Source organism: Artemia franciscana, chromosome 21 (genome assembly GCF_032884065.1).
Source record: "Artemia franciscana chromosome 21, ASM3288406v1, whole genome shotgun sequence".
Taxonomy (NCBI): Eukaryota; Metazoa; Arthropoda; class Branchiopoda; order Anostraca; family Artemiidae; genus Artemia; species Artemia franciscana.
In genome coordinates this window covers 2,542,575-2,562,624 of record NC_088883.1, presented here as the reverse complement: position 1 = coordinate 2,562,624, position 20,050 = coordinate 2,542,575, and the positions used below count along the sequence as shown (strand labels likewise).

General features: G+C 29.0%; 1 protein-coding gene across 1 annotated transcript in view; it reads left to right on the top strand.

Annotated features, from left to right (window-relative positions):
- Positions 1-14,059, top strand: part of LOC136040739 (uncharacterized) — a 34,205-nt gene extending 20,146 nt beyond the window's left edge. Inside the window, exons 2-3 of the mRNA XM_065725046.1 lie at positions 2,526-2,784; positions 12,526-14,059. Coding sequence (XP_065581118.1) covers positions 2,526-2,784; positions 12,526-13,013 — 747 coding nt within the window. The 3' untranslated portion in view covers positions 13,014-14,059. The remainder of the gene's footprint in view (positions 1-2,525; positions 2,785-12,525) is intronic.
- The last annotated feature ends 5,991 nt before the right edge of the window (positions 14,060-20,050 follow it).

Genomic DNA, 20,050 nt, shown 5'->3' with positions numbered 1-20,050 from the left:
TATTTATAGTAACTTGACACGCATATCTTAGATATTCTTAACCTTTGGTCCTATAAAGTTTCATATTCACTGGATTTGTTGTAATGCATTGGGTTTATATGAGTGTACTTTGTTATCTTAGTAATGCTTTACTTTATGTGCTGTCACTATTATCTGTTTGGCCTTTTTGTCTTAAACATGGTATAGTTGTTTGCTTAAAATATTTTAAAACAAATCAATACTTAATATTTATCATTTCTCCATACTCAATAACCACGTCTCTCTTAATTTTGGTTACCCTTAATTGTAACCTACCTCACATTGGGTAATGATAGAGGTCACTAGTCTTACTCCTGACAAAATCTTCTAGTGCCATTTTTCCCCCAAAAAATAGACATATATCCTCATTGCGTAGCTACATCGGACTGCAGACGGAAAACCAAGCTGAGACAGAAAGCTCTAAAATGCTGTGCTTCCAGATTAAGGTACAGTGCCTTACAATATTTTAAGTAAATTAAAAATAAGGGAGTAAAAGACAGAGACACTTTAATTGGGTTCTTCAAAGCCAAAGTTCATGGGGAAAGTCCTTCAGAATGGCTTAAAACTTAGTTTATTAATTTAAATACCTCAGCCAATAGTCTCGAATATGCAGAGAAGCTTTGCCGGTCACTATGCTTGAAGCTATATAAAATACAATTACATGCATTTACACCAGATTTACCAAAAATCTCTAAGAGGTTAATATTATTGCAAAAACCTATAAAATTTTAGAAGACTATTACCTTGGTAGAAAGCAAAATTACAACTAACAAAGTGATATTACTCATTGTTACTAGTAATAAATATAATGTTAACCGTGGAAGAAAGAAAAAAGTGTAAGATTTCGCAGACATCTTGTAAAATTCAATGGTGCAAGGATGCAATTCAATATATATATATATATATATATTTATATGTATATATATATATATATATATATATATATATATATATATATATATATATATATATATATATATATATATATATATATATATATATATATATATATATATATATACATATACATATATATACATATATATACATATATAATATATATATATATATATATATATATATATATATATATATATATATATATATATATATTTATTTATTTATATATATATATATATATATATATATATATATATATATATATATATATATATATATATATATATATATATATATATATATATATATATATATATGTATATATTTATATAAAATATATTTCTATATATTTCTATATATTTATATATATATATATCTATATATATATATATATATATATATATATATATATATATATATATATATATATATATATATATATATATATATATATACATATACATATATATACATATATATACATATATAATATATATATATATATATATATATATATATATATATATATATATATATATATATATATATATATATGTATATATATATATATATATATATATATATATATATATATATTTATTTATTTATATATATATATATATATATATATATATATATATATATATATATATATATATATATATATATATGTATATGTATATATATATATATATATATATATATATATATATATATATATATATATATATATATATATATATATATATATACATTATGTATATAAATAATGTATCCAAACTACATTTTTTCTCCTTGGATTTAGTCACTGTCGCCTGTCAACATTTTTAGTTTTATACAAGGTTTGATGGTGACAGGCTACGTAAGAATATTAACACATTTCTCAGAGATAAAACCTAATTTAACCCAACCAAATAAGCCTAACCCTACCCAATCTAACTTTTACCATCAAAACTTACATATGACTGAAAAAGTTGATTCGTAAATCTATTGAGAACAAGGAGAGAAATAGGAATTTGGGATATTCACCTGTAGATTTTGACATTAAACTGATTTTGCACATTGACAGTAACATATGTCATGCTTGAATCTTTTGAAGAGCTTTCAGCATCACTTGGTGCTATTTTATATCTTGTTTTAGAGGTTTGTTGTTTTAGCCATTTCTGTCTAAAAACTGCGGGTTATTTCAACATCTGGACTTTTGAAAATACACTTTTGAAAAATATATATATATATATATATATATATATATATATATATATATATATATATATATATATATATATATATATATATATATATATATATATATATATATATATATATATATATATATATATATATATATATATACATATATATATATATATATATATATATATATATATATATATATATATATATATATATATATATATATATATATATATATATATACATATATAGAATTGGACAGGAGAGTCTTGTTGTTAATTTAGTCAGCCAGTGATATTTTAAATTTCAGAAAAATACCGTTATATTTAAAAACTATGGCAATTTATTTATATTGAATTTTATGCAGCTAATTACAATATGAAAGCTGAAGAAGTGCAATTTTCCTTTTTCAGATAGGGCAACGAAAATTCTTTGAATATCGAGCATTAGATGGAAAGACATATTCATCTACATTACATCTTGAAAAGTTTCTTAATTGGACGGGATTATTAATAGAGTTTGACCCTCATCTTCTTTTAAACATACTAGAAATGCATCGTAAGGCATATGCAATTCGTGCCTGTGTGAGTCCTACAGCTACTCCAATGGTAAAACTTGTAGCACCAGTTAAAATCATTGAAGGAAATATTTACACTGGCTATAGAAAAAAACGTAAGTTAACGGTTTTTACTTATTTATTTATTATTTATAGATTTATTTAAATTGCTCCTCTGATCGAAGAGTAGAATCATGCGCAATCAGAAGAACATAGCTGATTGAATGGTTAAGTTTTTTTCTTATAAGATTCATTAAGACCTTTTTACTAGTTTGGATTCTTATAAATACCACCTGTCACTTTTTAATCAGTTAAGAGAGACCTGATTTGTAACCTAATACTTTCAACATTAAAAATCTTTCTCATAAACATATGTGTGCAAAACTGTCAAAAATCTCGGTTTTAATTTTTAAGGTGCTGAAATAAAGATTCTGGTAAGAATTTAAAGGACTTCAGCAAAGATACTTACACAAATCATATTGGAATATGAAATGTTAGTTTACATTAAGTAATTCCTATGTATTATTTTCAGGGACTGAACAAGCTTTTTTTGTAAAAAAATAAATTAAAAGTATAGGTAAATAGTTCATTTAGTATCTAGAAGTCTTGAAATCTTCTCTGAAAAACTCAAAGAGAGGCATTCAAGTAATGTCTTGCAATTTTTACCTTTGATTACTGCAAGTGCATTAAGCTTTCAGCAGGATGGAATGAATAATATATTTTCCCGGAAAATAACGGTTTACTTTTTACGCTAAAGTTTTATACTATTTTAAAAAATAGAGTTGAGAGAAAGAGTCAAACCTTAGCGTAAAGAGAGGGGCTTTGAGGAGGGAACAGCCCCTTTCGTATACGGAGTAATTTCTGTTCGTTTTAAGTTTTAATGTCGCTCCTTACTTTCAGTTGAAAAAAAATAGTGTTTTATATTTAATTTCATAAGGATCTAGTGACTTTGAAACACAGAGAAATAGATTTTTCTCTATTCCTCTATTCCTCTAGATAAGGCTGATTTATAAACAAATTATATCATGATCAAATCATAACAGAAAATTATGCTACTTTAAACTTCTTCTGATAATAGAAAATCACTTGGAGATGAACTCCATATTTAGATTATAGAAGGAATTTTTTTAACGAAGTGATCAATATTTTAGCAGAAAAATGGAATGTTTATTATATATCTTTTCTCAAGCTGTTTCAATTTTTCTACATAAAACAAAGGCTATAGAAGTTAAATGAGAAGTAATTTCAACCGAAAACTTGGTATCAAGAGCGAGGGGATGACAAAAGGTTATCCCCTCTGGTTCATTGTATCTCATAAGCCATAGTGTTGCTCTTTCATTTTATTTTTTGTGCAGCAATATTTGGAGAAAAAGCCTTTCATCGCATGTTTCTTTTTAAATAATATATAAATATTAATATTGAAGTATTAAATGTAATATTTCTTATTGGATCACCATTTCTTTGGTTTTAAAAGTAGATTCATTGCACAAAATTAGCTTTTTAGGGATTTCTCTAATGCACACCAATTAGAAAGAACAATCCACAACAAACACATATCGTAAATAGTAAATGAGATACCTTTAAAGAAAGACTGAGATAGCATCGGCCAACCCCACATTCTAGTGTTTTCTTGAGAAATTATCTTGATATCATTTTGCACTTTCCTCTCCTATATGCCAATTGGTATGTGAATTTAATGTTCTATGCCAAATAAATTTTTTTGCAAAGTAAGGGCTGGTATTAACCCGAAGCACAAATATCCAAGCTGTAGATCCAGAGAAATTAACTGTGAAGAAGAGAAACATGAAATTAATTTTTTCACCCAGTCCATATTCCCCAAAATTAATTTTGTATTTGCTTGAAGGCTTAAAGATAGTCTGGAATTTTTGTCCTTTAAATTTTCTCTTTGAGGTATTCACCCCAACCACCACTGCCAACATATTTACTCCCTGCCCCTTCTTCATCATAGCTGATGGTCAATTGTGCTCCACTCATAATCAGTTTTGAGAATTTCAGTTAGTCAGCCTGATTAATTGAAGCATGAATACAGTCTGAAAACTATTTATCTTATAGCGACATATTGACTTTTCTTTAATTAGTGTCCTCTTTGTTGTAAAATTGCTTGTGTTCAAATGGCAGAACACAACACTTTTGATTTGTAAATTTATGCTAGGTATTAACAAAAACTCTGAATTTTTTTGTGAGTCATTTTCTGGTTTAGCCCCAGTTTTTTTTTATAGTGGTATCGTCTAAGTTGACCAAAAAAAACAGTAGTAACAAACAAAACAAACAAATAAATTCAGCTGAATATTGATCCCCCCCCCCCCAAAAAAAAAAAATTATATGATTTTTTGTCATTTTAAGGTATTAAATGACAAAATCCAAAAAAAGAGTTCCAAAAAAGTTTAAGGCCATATTAAACCTAAAATAAACATAATTATAGACATTTAGTAATTAAAACTAAAAAGGTCTAGAAGCTAGTATAAAAAAATAAATGAAATAGATAAATAGAAATCAATAAACAATAATGATAAACAAACATAAGTCAGGCACTAAAATAGATAAATAAATAATTCTTAAAAAGAGTAAAACTTAAATTCAGTATAAAAATCTAGCCTAAAACATACAAAACTTTCTTGGTATTCAATATTAAATGAAGTCCAAAATGAACACCACTTATATGAACAATCATTACAAACAAACATACAAAAAACATTAATGTAAATCAATATTAGATCTCATAATACGATAAATTTAAACTGAATATGCAAATAAAGCATACGATAAATAAAAATACCTCACATCGAAAGTTTTTTCACTTTATTACTAAAGTCTGGTCGTTTTGACTTTGAAGTACTGTTGGTTTTTGTTTCTGCTAATCTTCAGCTTAATATGGCTTTTACTTTTTTTTTAAAAGTATTTCTTTTCGAAAAGTTCTCGATTCAAAATTTCTCTTCAATTTTTGGTATGTTTTTTTTGTTTTTCAATATTCTCCATTTCAAAATCGAACTATATTTAAGCATTATATTTTCATCAAAGTATCAAAACTAGTATCAAAGTAACATATTTAAATAAAAAAGTATCACAGTAAAGAAAAGAATTAAGTATCAAAGGATCCAAGTAATAAATTAACATCAAGCAATTTGTAGAGCTTACAGTGCTTAATCCGTAAATCGAAGTTGCCCAAAAAATCAGCAAATCATAGTATGAAATCAGCAATAAGTAAATTTTTTAAAATACAGCATTTTCACCTTGCTGGTGGGAGAGTGTCAATCCCAGAAGCATAGCTATTTGGCTTTTGAAATATTTGAAAAAAAAATCAAAAATTATGAAAGAATGCATTTGGAGAAAAAATAGGGTGGGGAAAATGGGACTGGTTGCCCTTTAATCGCTTTTTACTCTTAAGAAAAGAACTAGAAATTTTCCATTTCTAATGGAATGAGCGCTCTCTAGAGCTGATACGACCACCACTTCCAAAACTACTATAAATGTTAAAAATGAGAATTTTATGAATGGTGAAGTAATTATCATGGGGGTTTTGGGGAGTTTTGCAACCTCTAAATTATATAGTTTTGACATGTAGATTATTTAAAAAAAAAATGAGTTTCAAAATATTGATTAGGTGTATTTTGGGGAAAAAAGGATGAGGCTGGCTACCCTTGGATCACCTATGAATTTCGAAAAATGAACTAGAATTTTCAATTTTTAATTAAATGAGCCTCCTTATAAAGTTTAAGCGACTATCTATTTCACAACAAACGTTTAAGCCCTCGAAACATAATTTTTGACCCTCGCGCCTGGGTTTTCTGGGACTTTGTCAAACCTCAAGGCATTGCTATATGATTTTTAGATTATTTCGAACAAAATTACTATATCAAGATTTCTATTGGATGTATTTGTGGAAAAGAGGGTATGGGGGAGATAATTATCCACCAATAATTCTTGATTGTTAAAAAGGGAACTATTACTTTCAATTTCCAATCAAAGAAGTCTCTTGGAGATAAAATACGGCCACCCATTCCTTAAAAGGAATGGGTTTTGTTTCCCCTTAAGCTTAAGACACCTTCCCCATCTACGGGTAGTTTCAACCAGGAAGCATTTTTACATAATATATGGACTATTTTGAAAAATGGCTATCTCATAATTTTAACCTCGGCAATAATTACCACTTTGAAAACTAATCAATTTAATGTTGTCATTAACAATCTTTTCAGCTAGTATTTATATTCTTAGAGGGAATTGCAGTAAAAAGTCATCAGAATAGTAATTGTCATCTTTGTTCTAGAAATAGTAGTAAAAATAACAGCAGTAACACTTCTAGCAGTCATTAAAGTAGTAGTCACAGTAGTAGTAGCTATATCAGTATTAATTGCAGTCGTATTAGCCAAAATTTTAACATTTATTGTATTAATATTCATAGTAAAAATAGTAGTCAGAGGTTATGTTAGTCGTAGCATTTTACTTAACATCATTTACTGTTACTTTTTTCCTTATATAAATTACTGAAAAACTGTTTATCTTATTATCTTTTGGAAGCAAACAAAATCATTATAGGTAATCCAAAATTGACCAGTAAAAATACTCTGATGACTTTTTTTTGGATGACTTCGATTTCATAGAAGCAATTGGCTGCAATTATAGTATTAATAGCAGTTAATGCAGTGGTCACAGTAGTAAATCAAACATTATTAATCACAGTTTACGCAGTCTCAATGGTAGTGGTTGCAGTAATACTAGTTATCGCAGTGGAAATACTTGCAGCACTTGCAGGCATCGTTGTTTTAGTTATTCTTGCAGAAATCAGAATAACAAGAGTTATATTGGTGAAAGTGTTTTAGTTGTAGTTGCCGTGGTCAATAGTTGCCGTAAATCAATACTGTGGCTGACTTGTTTTTATTTGTATCGATGAGTAGCTGATTTACTATATTGAAAAAATAATTTCACTTGTTTGATTAGTTACTATCTTTTACTGTGAAGTGGTGTGTTTTAGCTTCCTGATAATATTGACACTGAGTTTTCTTTTTTATTCTTTCATCGACGCCATCTATTTCTATATTCACCCAAATTATCTATATTGTTTGTTCGAATCATCATCAAAACTTGCACATTTAAGGTGTGTCAGTAGTCTCATGAATTTATCTTTGGTGACTAGCAGAAGAGGAGAGGAAGCTGCCGCAAATATCTTAGTTACCCGACGTAATAAGAAAATGTGAGATTTTTGTAAACTAATAATAAATATAATACCATAGCAAAATTAAAAACATTTACAAGACAAGTTTGCGTGGTGTCGGATAGTAGTTGTACAAACCCTAAATACAATTCAAAGTTATACGGAAAGTTATCCCTAGAGAAAATGAACACAGGTCAAGTTCTAGCCACCTCCGATAACAAAAACTTAAATTATTACAATGGACGCCATAATAGGAGTATTTACCGTAAACAACTAACCCTTAGTTTCCGTAGAAAGTTAAAAGTAAATAGCAACGACACCACAGCAACAAGAAAATAAAAGAATGACAAAACTGATTTGTTAAGCAGTTTAATTAATCACATTTGCCCAAAATATGAAAACTCAAGTTTATAGCATTTTATGAGACAATAAATAGACGTTTACGAGAGAAAAAAGCTAATTGCTGGTTGAGGATCTGGTATTGGTTTAGCAAGCTGTCCTTGTAAAGCAAATAAAACTAAATAAACTTCAATGATAAGTTTCGGATGTAAGGCTCTCGATCTAAGGAGAACTTAAGTACGCCCCGCGAAAAAACATTTTTGGACGTGAAAAAAACAGTAAAGATTATACAACCGTATCAGCATTGTCAAAAACCGAGTAAGTTCTTGTTGAAGGTGATAATTTGAATTTTCCAAAGTCAATCTCTCCGAAGCTAGATGGAAAGGCTCGGGCAAGAAGAAAATTAGCACTGACAGCACAGTTTTCAAAGTCCTATAGTGCTGAAAGGATATGAATAACTTTGCCAGAGCAGCAGCAAAATTAGGTCCAAAAGTTACAAACGGCCTTTATTCATGGAAGGTAGTCAATGCAAGAATTTTGTATAAAAGATTTGCTTCCAACCATACGAAATTTTAAGTGATTTCATACTTTGCACCTGAAAATGATGCAGATTATACAATTTAAAATGAGTTCTATAATCACCTTCAATCCATGACTGATCCCACCCACCTCCATGACATCTTGTGTGTTGGATAGGACCTTAATGTGAAACTTGGACAAGATATCTCCTACTGCTCTTGATCAATGGGACATCATGTAATTGGTATTGTAAACAAAAGTATAGCTTGACTTTTCAGCTTTGTCAAGCAAAACAATTTACTAATTGGCGGTACGCCTTTCAACATATAATTTCCACACACACACTTAGACCTCTGGACACAGCAAAAAAAATAACCATTTCCTGTCTCAGAAGCATTGAAGTTGGTTCAAATCATGAGCTGGTAGTCACCACACTAGAAATTATAGGGAAGCAAACAATTAGAAACAGAAGAAGTACATTCTCAGAAGTCTTAGCTTAAAAAAGCAAGTGACACGGTAGTTGGATCTTCATTCAATATAGAGATTTTCAGTAAATACGAAGCCCTCATTAAACTCCCTGAAAACATCAGGGAAGCCTGGGATACAGTTGGCCAGAGTACATAGATTAGCTAAGAAATACCTTGGGCTTTACAAATTAGTTAACCTACAGCCGGTATCCACTAAGACCTGGTATATTATAACAAATTACAACAAATTGAAGAAATATTTTACTGTGGGAGATGGTCAGTTAGTGTTAACCTATAGCTTGGCGTAAAAAGAAGCTGATTAGAAAGCAAAGAAAAATGGCAGGTCTAATACATGGTAATATACGAACTAAAAGGCTTTTCAAGTGTTGGATAGGACCTTAATGTCAAACTTGGCCAAGATAAATCCTACTGCTCTCGAACAATGGGACATCACGTAATTGGCATTGTATACAAAAGTATATTTTGACTTTTCAGCTTTGCCAAGCAAAACGATTTACTAATTGGTGGTACGCTCTTTTAACATATAATTTCCACAGACACACTTAGACCTCTGGATACAGCAAAAAAAATAACCATTTCCTAACTCAGAAGCATTGAATTTGGTTCAAATCATAAGCTGGTGGTCACCAGACTAAAATTTATATGGAAGCAAACAATTAGAAACAGAGGACGCACATTCTCAGAAGTCTTAGCTTAAAAAAGCAAATGACACGGTAGTTGGATCTTCATTCAATATAGAGATTTTCAATTAATACGAAGCCCTCATTAAACTCTCTGAAAACTTCAGGGAAGCCTGGGGTACGATCGGCCAAACTACAAAGATTTAGATGAGAAATACCTTAGGCTTTGAAAATTAGTTTACCTACAGCCGGTATCCACTAAGACCTGGTATTTTATAACAAATTACTACAAATTGAAGCAACATTTTACTGTGAGAGATGGTCATTTGGTGTTAACCTATAGCTTGGTGTAAAACGAAGCTGATAAGAAAGCGAAGAAAAATGACAGGTCTAATACATGGTAATATACGAACTAAAAGGCTTTTCAAGCCAAAGCAGCAGCTTACCGGGGAAAAAATGGAAAAGTGTATTGCCTTTCCAAAGAGAAAAGAGGCAACTGAAGTCTACAAAAATGCCCAGTGAAGAATGAACGAGTGAGGCTCCTTACAGATTTAGAAGAAAAAATGGAACAATTAGCTAGTGATTTAAAAATTCTTTTAAATCAACCCGAACCTGAAGTTTCTCCTGATATACCTAACCAGACAATTGTCAATTTCAGCAACAGTGACGACAAGTCTACAAACAAAGAGATACTTTGGATTGCTAAATAAATGGGGGCTCCTGGTACAGACCAAGTTTCAGCAGAAAAGATCAAGTCTGTCCTTAGAAGAACCTTGAAAATTTTGCTATCCTTCTTCTCACTCCTGTGCTAGACCAAGAGATTCCTTAATGAATAGAGAAAAGAAACTATAGTCATGCTCTTCGAGAAAGGGAAATTGAAGGAATACGGAAACTATAGAGGTATCAATCATGTCTCAATTATGGCAAAGATTCTCTTGACCATAATTCCAGGAAGACTCCAAACTGCATTTGACTCCCACTTGCATGAAGAAAAAATGGATTCCGGTCAAAAAGATCCTCTTCCGATATGTGCTATACTCTAAAAACTAGGCTGGAAAAATGTAATAAATGGAACAACATTTGAACACAATCTTTTCGGACTTTGAAAAACTGTATTACCCAGTGAAACCTCAAACGTCACGGAGAGTATCATGGGACTAAAGCATCCTTGAGAAGCTAGTGTGTCTAAAAGTCACCTTGTACGAAGAGATGGAATGTTCTGTTAAAATCCCTGATTGCAGCAAACACTAAAATCCCAAAAGATGAATGTTGTCAAGCAAGACCTTTTCTCTCATTTCTTTTCTTTGTCCAAGTTATAAACTAGATTTTAAAACAGATAAATTGACATCGAATCTGAATTTCAGGACAGCTTCTCCAGGACAATAATTTTGCGGACGATGTTAGGTTTATAGAAACCGAAAAGCCAGACATTAGGAACTCCTGAACAATCTTGTCGAAGATATCTGAGTAGTTTTCAAGACACTTCACTGCTCTAAAACTAAGCCTACGTCTATCAGTAGTTCACCAATTAGAATCCAACTAGAAGATAATAACATCGAATGGGAGTCAAAATTTCAGGATTTAGGCAGTGCTGTAACTTTCAGTGGGAATATGGAAAAGAATCTCGCACCAGATCAACCCGAGCTACCACACCACTTCAGACACTCCAACAAGTCTGGAAATTCCTAGTATACTCAAAGAAGGTGAAACTTAGACTGTTTTAGAGCAATATTTTTTCTGTTCTAAGTTACAATTTGGAATTCTTAAGGCCTAATGATGGACAAGAGAAACATCTTACCACCCTCGAACAAAATAGTCTTTGCTGAATCCTAGATATCAGCCTGAGGGCCGTATTCTCACCTGCCACCCTGACATCATCTCCATTGTGAGGCATAGAAGCCGGTGGCACCTTGAACGTATCCTCTCTATGTCGGGTGATAGACTACCTAAAATGCTCCTCCACTGCTAACCAGAAGGTGTCTTTCAAGAAGGAAAACCAATGAAGACGATCCGGTGAACCTACAAACGTGGCAGAATAACCCTAGAGATGAGTACCTTTTCAGTGAATGACGACATTTTTGTGGTGGACAACTTGAGGGTAGATTATTGGCCACTCATTGACACCTTGTGTACCCCTGGAGCCACTTGAGAAACAAAGGTCTAGGTAATTCAACTAATTTTTTTAATCAGAAAAAGGACCGGACAAACCTGTTTACTATCATTGTTTGAGGCATATTGAGGTAAAAGGCATTGATTTGAAATGGAAGGTGGCTTAGCTTCAAGGATTCCTGGAACTTGTAACTGGCTTTTAGTTATTGTAAAATTTCTCTTGAGGATCCTGCCTCTGCTTCAGTCAAGATTTGCTTTGCTCGTTGCTAACACACTTCCCACAATATTTACTTTTGGCATTACTGTGTATAGTCGGGAGGACTTAAAATACTTTTTCATCTTAAGTTAAGTGTTGTAAGATTGTTTTGGAATTGTTCTGCGAATTTTCCAAGTTACTATTTGTTTAGCTTTTTTCTTGTCACAAGCACAAAGTTAAATTTTCAATAGTTTCTTATTCAACAAGTCGACGGTTTGATTTTGTATCTCTCTTTTTCTTAACGTTCCTCCTCTTCTTACTACCTCTTTATTTTAGTGCACTTATTTTATTCTATTAATCATCCTAAAATAACTTTTCTATTGTAGCTAATCTATTCCTTTTAACTTCTTTTTCAGATACCAAATTAGACGGCTATAGAAGTGAGAAAGATGATTTTCATACAGAATTTAAACAATCTATTGCAGTGGAATGTTTTCCCATGTATTCTTTGTTGATAGCGGCCAATATGACAAAAATAGACCTGATTGTACTTCAGAACTATGGAAATGATTTAAATATTATAACATCAATACCATTTGATGAAATACTTATATTTGTTTTTCTAATTGAGGTAAAAAATCTTTCCAGTGATGAAAAACTCGCCCTTAGATTATCTATGGAATTAAAAAAGTATGCGTTTTACGATTCAATTTCATATCAGGGCAGTGTCTTCTGGCTGCTAATTAAGAATGAATTTTACACAGGAAAAAAGGATGAAAATATCTTAAAAAAGTTAACAACTACCGATATTTATAAAATTCTTACTGGGTTTGACGATTCCAGTATTAATTATACTGAAGTAGACTTCTTTGACCAGATTTCACGGGGATTTCTAATCCAATAGCTTAAATTTTCATTTTGGTAATATATTTAAATGATTTTAAGACTCTTAAAATAGAAAACAAATGGTTTTCAAACATATTTCTGCAACAAAACATCAAAATCCGAGGCAAACATAATCAAACAAAACACATAAATGCTTATATAATGTTTTATTATTCTCAAGCTGCAAAATTTGACTACCTATATTTTGAAAAATTATCATCATTATTATTGACGAAAAAAAACATTTTAACACATCAGTGCAAAAACGGATGATAAGAAAACAAAAATGAAAATATGTAATATCAAATAATTTTAAACTGCGCGACCATAAGCAGCCAATAATAGCAAAATCCTAAGTTATATTATACGCTATATAAATTATACGCTAAACTTTACAAACTAATAATTTTAAACTAAATACGATCCAAAAGTCACGGGTATCAAGGGTAGTTAACTGTTTTCATATTATTTTTCCAACTTATGGAAGATACAGCTTCCTTTGGATCAGCTACTCCAAACCTCTGTACTGTCCTATAATTTTGTGACCATTGGAGAAAAATGAACCAAGTTTTTAGTTAGTCCGAACAAACAAGATTGGATTTTCCTACGCAGGGCTTAGCCAAACACTCTCGAAATTATTTGATATTATCTATTTTCATTTTTGTTTTCTTATCATCCGTTTTTGCACTGATGTGTTAAAATGGTTTTTTTCGTAAAAATAATGTTAAAGAGCTGAAAATAATTGAAAATATTAATTAGTGAAATTAATGTTACTTTTTGGTTTTGCTTCCTTAATAAGTTGTCTCAACTCATCCTTGGTATAATTTTGCTCTGTATCATAATTATTTTTTGGGCTTTAATAGGATAACGTTTTAGTTAAAACTTTTCTTTTCGATTGATTTTCAGACCCTGAAAGATAACTTCATTTAAAGAATTTATATAAATTATATAGAAAGTCTCTTCAGTATAACTGGAAGAAATTGGGAATTAGAATCAAGAAGAAATTTAAACAGTAAGAAATAAAAAATAAAGGAACGGAAAACGATACTTTGAAAGAAAACTATGGATGGATTTCATGGTATATTTGATACAATATATGTATATATATATATATATATATATATATATATATATATATATATATATATATATATATATATATATATATATATATATATATATATATATATATATATATATATATATATATAAATATATATATATATATATATATATATATATATATATATATATATATATATATATATATATATATATATATATATATATATATATATATACATATATATATATATATATATATATATATAAATATATATATATATATATATATATATATATATATATATATATATATATATATATATATATATATATAAATACATGTGAAAGTTTAATTATATTCAATTTTTTCGAAACTACCGATAAAATTTAATAGTTTAATATTGAGTCGATAGTTCAATACTAATATTCAAACAATTTTTATTATCTTTATTTTTTCTTGCAATAACCTTTAAAATCATACATTTATCTAATTTTTGAAATTTCTTTTCAAGATCAGCTACCTTAAAATCAACACACATAGGTGCAAATAGAAGTATTTAGTCTTTAAAATCAGTAATGATAACTGATAACTGGTTTCTCTGCGTATTTAGTTTTAATAATTTTGGTTCCTATAATCGTGTACTCCATTCCAATTTCTAGATTTTCTTTCATAATAGTTCGATTATATTTATTTTCAATTTTAATTTTGCTTAAGAGTTTATCCATTTATTAGTTGCTATTTTTAAAAAGCGAATTTCCAAATCGAAAATAATTTATATACTAGCATATAATTAACTTTCCTTGAGCTCCATGAATGCCTTTCTTTCTGAAAATATAATGCAGTAAATGCTATGTGGATTAGCAGGTACTTTATCTAGAAAAAAGTTTTATTTCTATATCAGCAGTTGATCCACTTCGATAAATATTTGTCTCACACTTTGTAACGTCAAACAAAATTAAGAATATTGTTTTAAAATCATCGCAACTTACAATTTTTAACTATTAACGTTTTTATGTTTATATCATCACTCTAAAAATCGTTATTAAGCATTAGAACAATCTTCATTAGCATTACTGAAATCAATTACATATCTTCTTGGGAATATTTATATCCATTCACTCTCAAACCAGTGTTCAAAAGATCAAATACCGTATTGTTTTGCGTATAAGTGTTTTTTTAGATTTTTGTAACACAACAACAATTTGAGTTGTATTATAGCGTTAAATGACTACCCTCCATGTAAATTCTTTATCCGTTTTACTATCACTTTTGCATGTATTACACGCTTCTCATTTTAACTCAAAAGAGCTGCACTTTCTTAATCTAACTTTTAATTGTTCTGCCTTCTTCGTTAATCCGGATTCTAATTGAGTTGTTATGGGTAAACTGGGATGCAATACTGGTAATATCTATGATAAATACATTACATCTTTAAAATTTAGAGTTTCAGATTTTATATTCAGATTGAAAAAATTACTTCTTTTTAATATTATTTGATATTTAATATCTGTAAAAGTACGATTAATATCTGGACAAAATCCAAATAATCGTGATAACGTTAAATTATTACTAGCCAAATTTGTTTGGTTTTATTAAATCTTTTAAATAAATCACTATTAAAAGCGTTATTTTGTTTGATTGCAATGGTTCCACCACCAGCTTCAGCAGGTATAAAAGTGCTTTCAAACACATTTTGTGCTTGAAAGGAAATAACGATTGGGTTTTTTCATCATACTAAGACATATTAGTAGCCACGCTTCAACCATAGTCATCTGCAAATTCTAATGAGTTCTTAACAGTAGTCGTTATACCAACATAATCAATAATTTCAATTCAGCATTATATTTATATTCAGCATTTCTTCAAAATTAAATCCATTATTTGTCAAAGTATCTTTATCATTATTTCGTAAATTTGTTCCATTCAATCGGTTTGTTTTCATTTTTGAATAAGGATATGAAAATCCAGGATTCCAAATCTCTTAAAATGAAAATAAAATTTGATTGTTGAGATATATACACATTGTTTTTGCTAATTTTTGTAGATTCATATATGGTTGTACGATCATCATTAATAGGCTTTTCTGATATTGACCTATAATGAAAAGCAACTTGATCCAATGCCATTTATATACAGAAGAAAATATTAAATAGCCCTTAAAATATTTTTAATCAGGTGGATCTTCGACTCTCACTGACGGTGTTAACAACAGCATTACCGGGAATATAGTTTATGTCCCTTCTCTAAAATCATTGCATAGAAGTTTAGTGAACTATTTCCTATAATTTTAAATAGTATCTTTTAGGGATCTTACATGATCTAAATCTTTTTGACTACAATTTATCCAGTCTCTTCGATACTCTATTGCTCTATTTTTGAATTTTCATAGTCAAGGTTTTAATCATAGTGTTAAACATGGAGGAAGCCTTGTATTTTATGATGTCCTGAATAATTGAGAATTGACGATATTAAAAAAAAAAATACCAATCCTGCTTCCAAGTCATACAATAATTGTTTCTTAGTGATCGACATTTAGTATGGATAAATGTTACTATTTATTTTCATTAAACTTTTTTTTCAAATCCAAAATATATTGAATTTTCTCTCCATTCACATCAATTAACCCAACTAATTGTTCATTTATAGTCAGTTTTAAAGCCTTGATATATTTGTTTCGATTGATTGAAATAAATCGCTTTTCTATAGGTAACTAACAGAGTAGCGTTCACAGTTCTGTTTTTAGAGAAGGACTCCAGATCGTATGAGAAGTTGCATTTCCATTCACAATTGAGCTATCCAATAATGAGCAGTGAACATGTATTTCATCAGTATATCTTGTAATATTAGAAAATTTAGTACCTTCATTAAATTTAAAACTTAGTTCAGCATCATTTTTAAATCCTGAAAAAAATCTAAATTCTAAGAAACAACAATTTGCACTGTAGTTAGATCGGATGCTATAATGATCGGGCATCGAAATAAAGATGAATTGAAATAAGTTATGAAATAAAATAAACCCTCTGCATCACGCAACACATTTGGAATAACAACGTTAACCAATTCATCATTATTTTTTTCCCTGTATTCAAACTCGCTGTTTTTAAATTGATCATGAATATTATACCATGGGTACCATTGTGCATATTGAGTTAAAACTATTTCATAATCAGGGTTTTAATAATCATAATCAGATTAATAGTATAATACTGCTTAATTTCACTTTGGTTACCATTAATAAAAATCAAAATCATTTATTAGAAAAGCACTTTCCTTCATAAAATTCAAATTACGAAATAATTGTTGTAATTAGTATTTTAGTCGTTTTCATTAATAGTTTTATTTTTGAATAATGAATCAAGCAGGTCAATAGCTTTATTTCTCATTACATCAGTTGTATTTCCAGTATCTCTGCTACTTAGCAAACTATATAATCTTTCAATCATATCATTTGTATTCCTGTAGATCCCAGTTCCTTGCTAAGGTTTTATAACATAAAAGTTAACTTTGATAGATTCTAACCTTTTTCTGTAGATCTTTACGAACTGAGACTTTTTCTAACTCACTAGATCTCAGATCTATCTCAGAATAAACATTAGCAATGTAATATGGCTTACTTGGTTGTAAAATACCTTGAATTTAGTGAGCGTGACTGCTATCTTGTAAACTTAATACATATATCGAAAATTGATCCAATCGTTGTAATTATCTTCTTAAATTTATGCTATTTTCATGTAACCTATCAGTAATCATATTCGTATTTTTATGTTCTCCTTCAACGTTTGGAGCACCCAACTTTTCAGCGTGGTCCCAAAACCTAGCTTGCTCTAAAGAAAATTCAATAAAATTATTTCTTTCTATCTCTCTACTTTTCACTATACTCGATAATAATTTATTCAAATATATAGGATCCACTTATAGAATGTAAGTTTTTATTGAATAACTTTCTAGACTTCTTTTCCGTAAAAACTACCAATAATGAGTGTACCAGTTTTATCCTATAGTTCATGCATTACAAAGGTTGTACTGTGGCTATTTGAAACATTCCGTTGTATAATTTGGCAGGTAACATTTATTAAAAACATCCATAATTTTATAAATCCCAATCAAATCACCAATATTGAATTTGCTTATGGATGGCTTTTGAACTTAGAAATAATGAAATATATTTATGTAGACCTTGTTTCCATTTCTTTTTTGTTCGCTTCTGTTGGTTTCATTTTGATGGATCGATGATAAGAATTGATGAAAGTGTCAACGAAAGAGGGTGACACATCTAATCAACGTTTTGTATTGTAATGAGTACAATATTTCCATAATTTCTGTTTGATTGTTCTATTAAACTGTTCAAAAATTAGAGCTTATAATTCACTTTCAGATGAGAACCAATAAATTTCATGACTCTTACAAAATACTTGAACATTTATCTTAACAAAGTCTTTTCCTTTATCTATTTGTAAATTCATTGGTTCTTTTATTTTAAAGTATTTCTATAACAGCATTAATAGTTTCCTTAGCCAATATTGCCTTTAAATGTTAGTAAGACAAATAGTTACTAAGACAGTCGATGACTGTAGGAATATAGTTGAAATCATAATCTTTACCTATGTACTGCTGCATATTAAATAAATCTTGCCACTTGTCATCGACACTATGATTGTAAACGCGTCTTATTTTAAATCAATGATAAGTTGGATGGGGTAAAGAAAAACTATTTTGATTTTGCAACATTTCTTTGATTTTGGTTTTATACAGTGAAACCATGTTCTTTTAATTTACTATATAGATCATTATTCACTGAAAAGTGTGAATAATAGAGTTTAAACTGTTTGTTTTCTACGTTGTTCTTGCCAATTAAAAAACCACTTCCTTTTATCCAGAGTTTTTGCTCATTGCTTACATTTTCAAAATCAATTTTTTTTGTAAACTTTTTACATCGCATATAATAAATCGACCTTTATTACAGATATAAATTATTCAGTAAATTTAAATTATTAAACATATTATTACACACTAACAGATTTCTACATTCTCAAGAAAGTCTCAAGAGTAGTAAATAGTAAGCAACAAAATTCCTCAGGCTTGACTATTTTATAGGATTAGTAATTTTCTTAAGAAAGTCATCTCCTAATAGAAGGCTGACATTGCAAAAGTGATTAAAAGTTGTTTAAAACGAAATTACAATCTCGTTAAGATAAAAAATCGATTATCCAATTATGCAACTAATGAATTGTAGTTATTTGCCAAAGATCATAACTTACAGATAAGTGTAAAAACCTCAAAATATTCAATACCAGCAATGATCATCTTAATAACAAAATATCAATGTGCTATCACTATATTCAATGGTAACGAAATGTAAAAATAGAAATATACAGAAAGCAGTATAACTAAATATTGAAACTGAATTAGTAGTAAAATTAGAAAATAAAATCAAAGAAAAAAATAAAATTATTTCGAATTTAAATATTCAAATTCATAGTTTATGACATCAATATATTACTAAACTTAAAAAAATTTAAAAATCAAAACAGATTTCAAGTGCTGGATATTATAATGAAGAAATGAATAAAGTAAAAGCTATTTTAATAATCAAATAGAAGTCAATAGACGGACTTCGATAAAAATTGACAATTCATTCAAGATGTAACTGGTAGAACTGGACCACTTTTTGACAGTGGTGTTAGAGATTTCAAAAATAGAATGAACCATAAAGATTGTTACTGAGTTCAATTTACAGCCCGTTAAATATTTCATTCTTAAAAGAATAAAGAAGAGCTTGAACCTACCTATTATCATAGCTATTCCTGGTAAAAATAGTAAAATAGAAAAATAGTAAAAATAAAAAATAGTAAATAGTAAAACTTTTAAAAATAGTAAAAAGTATTAAAAATAGTAACAATGAACAAGGCCCTCCAAATACTAATCACAGGAATATGAAAACAATAGTCATAGAGAAAATATCAAGACAGGGCTTACACTTGAAAGAGTCG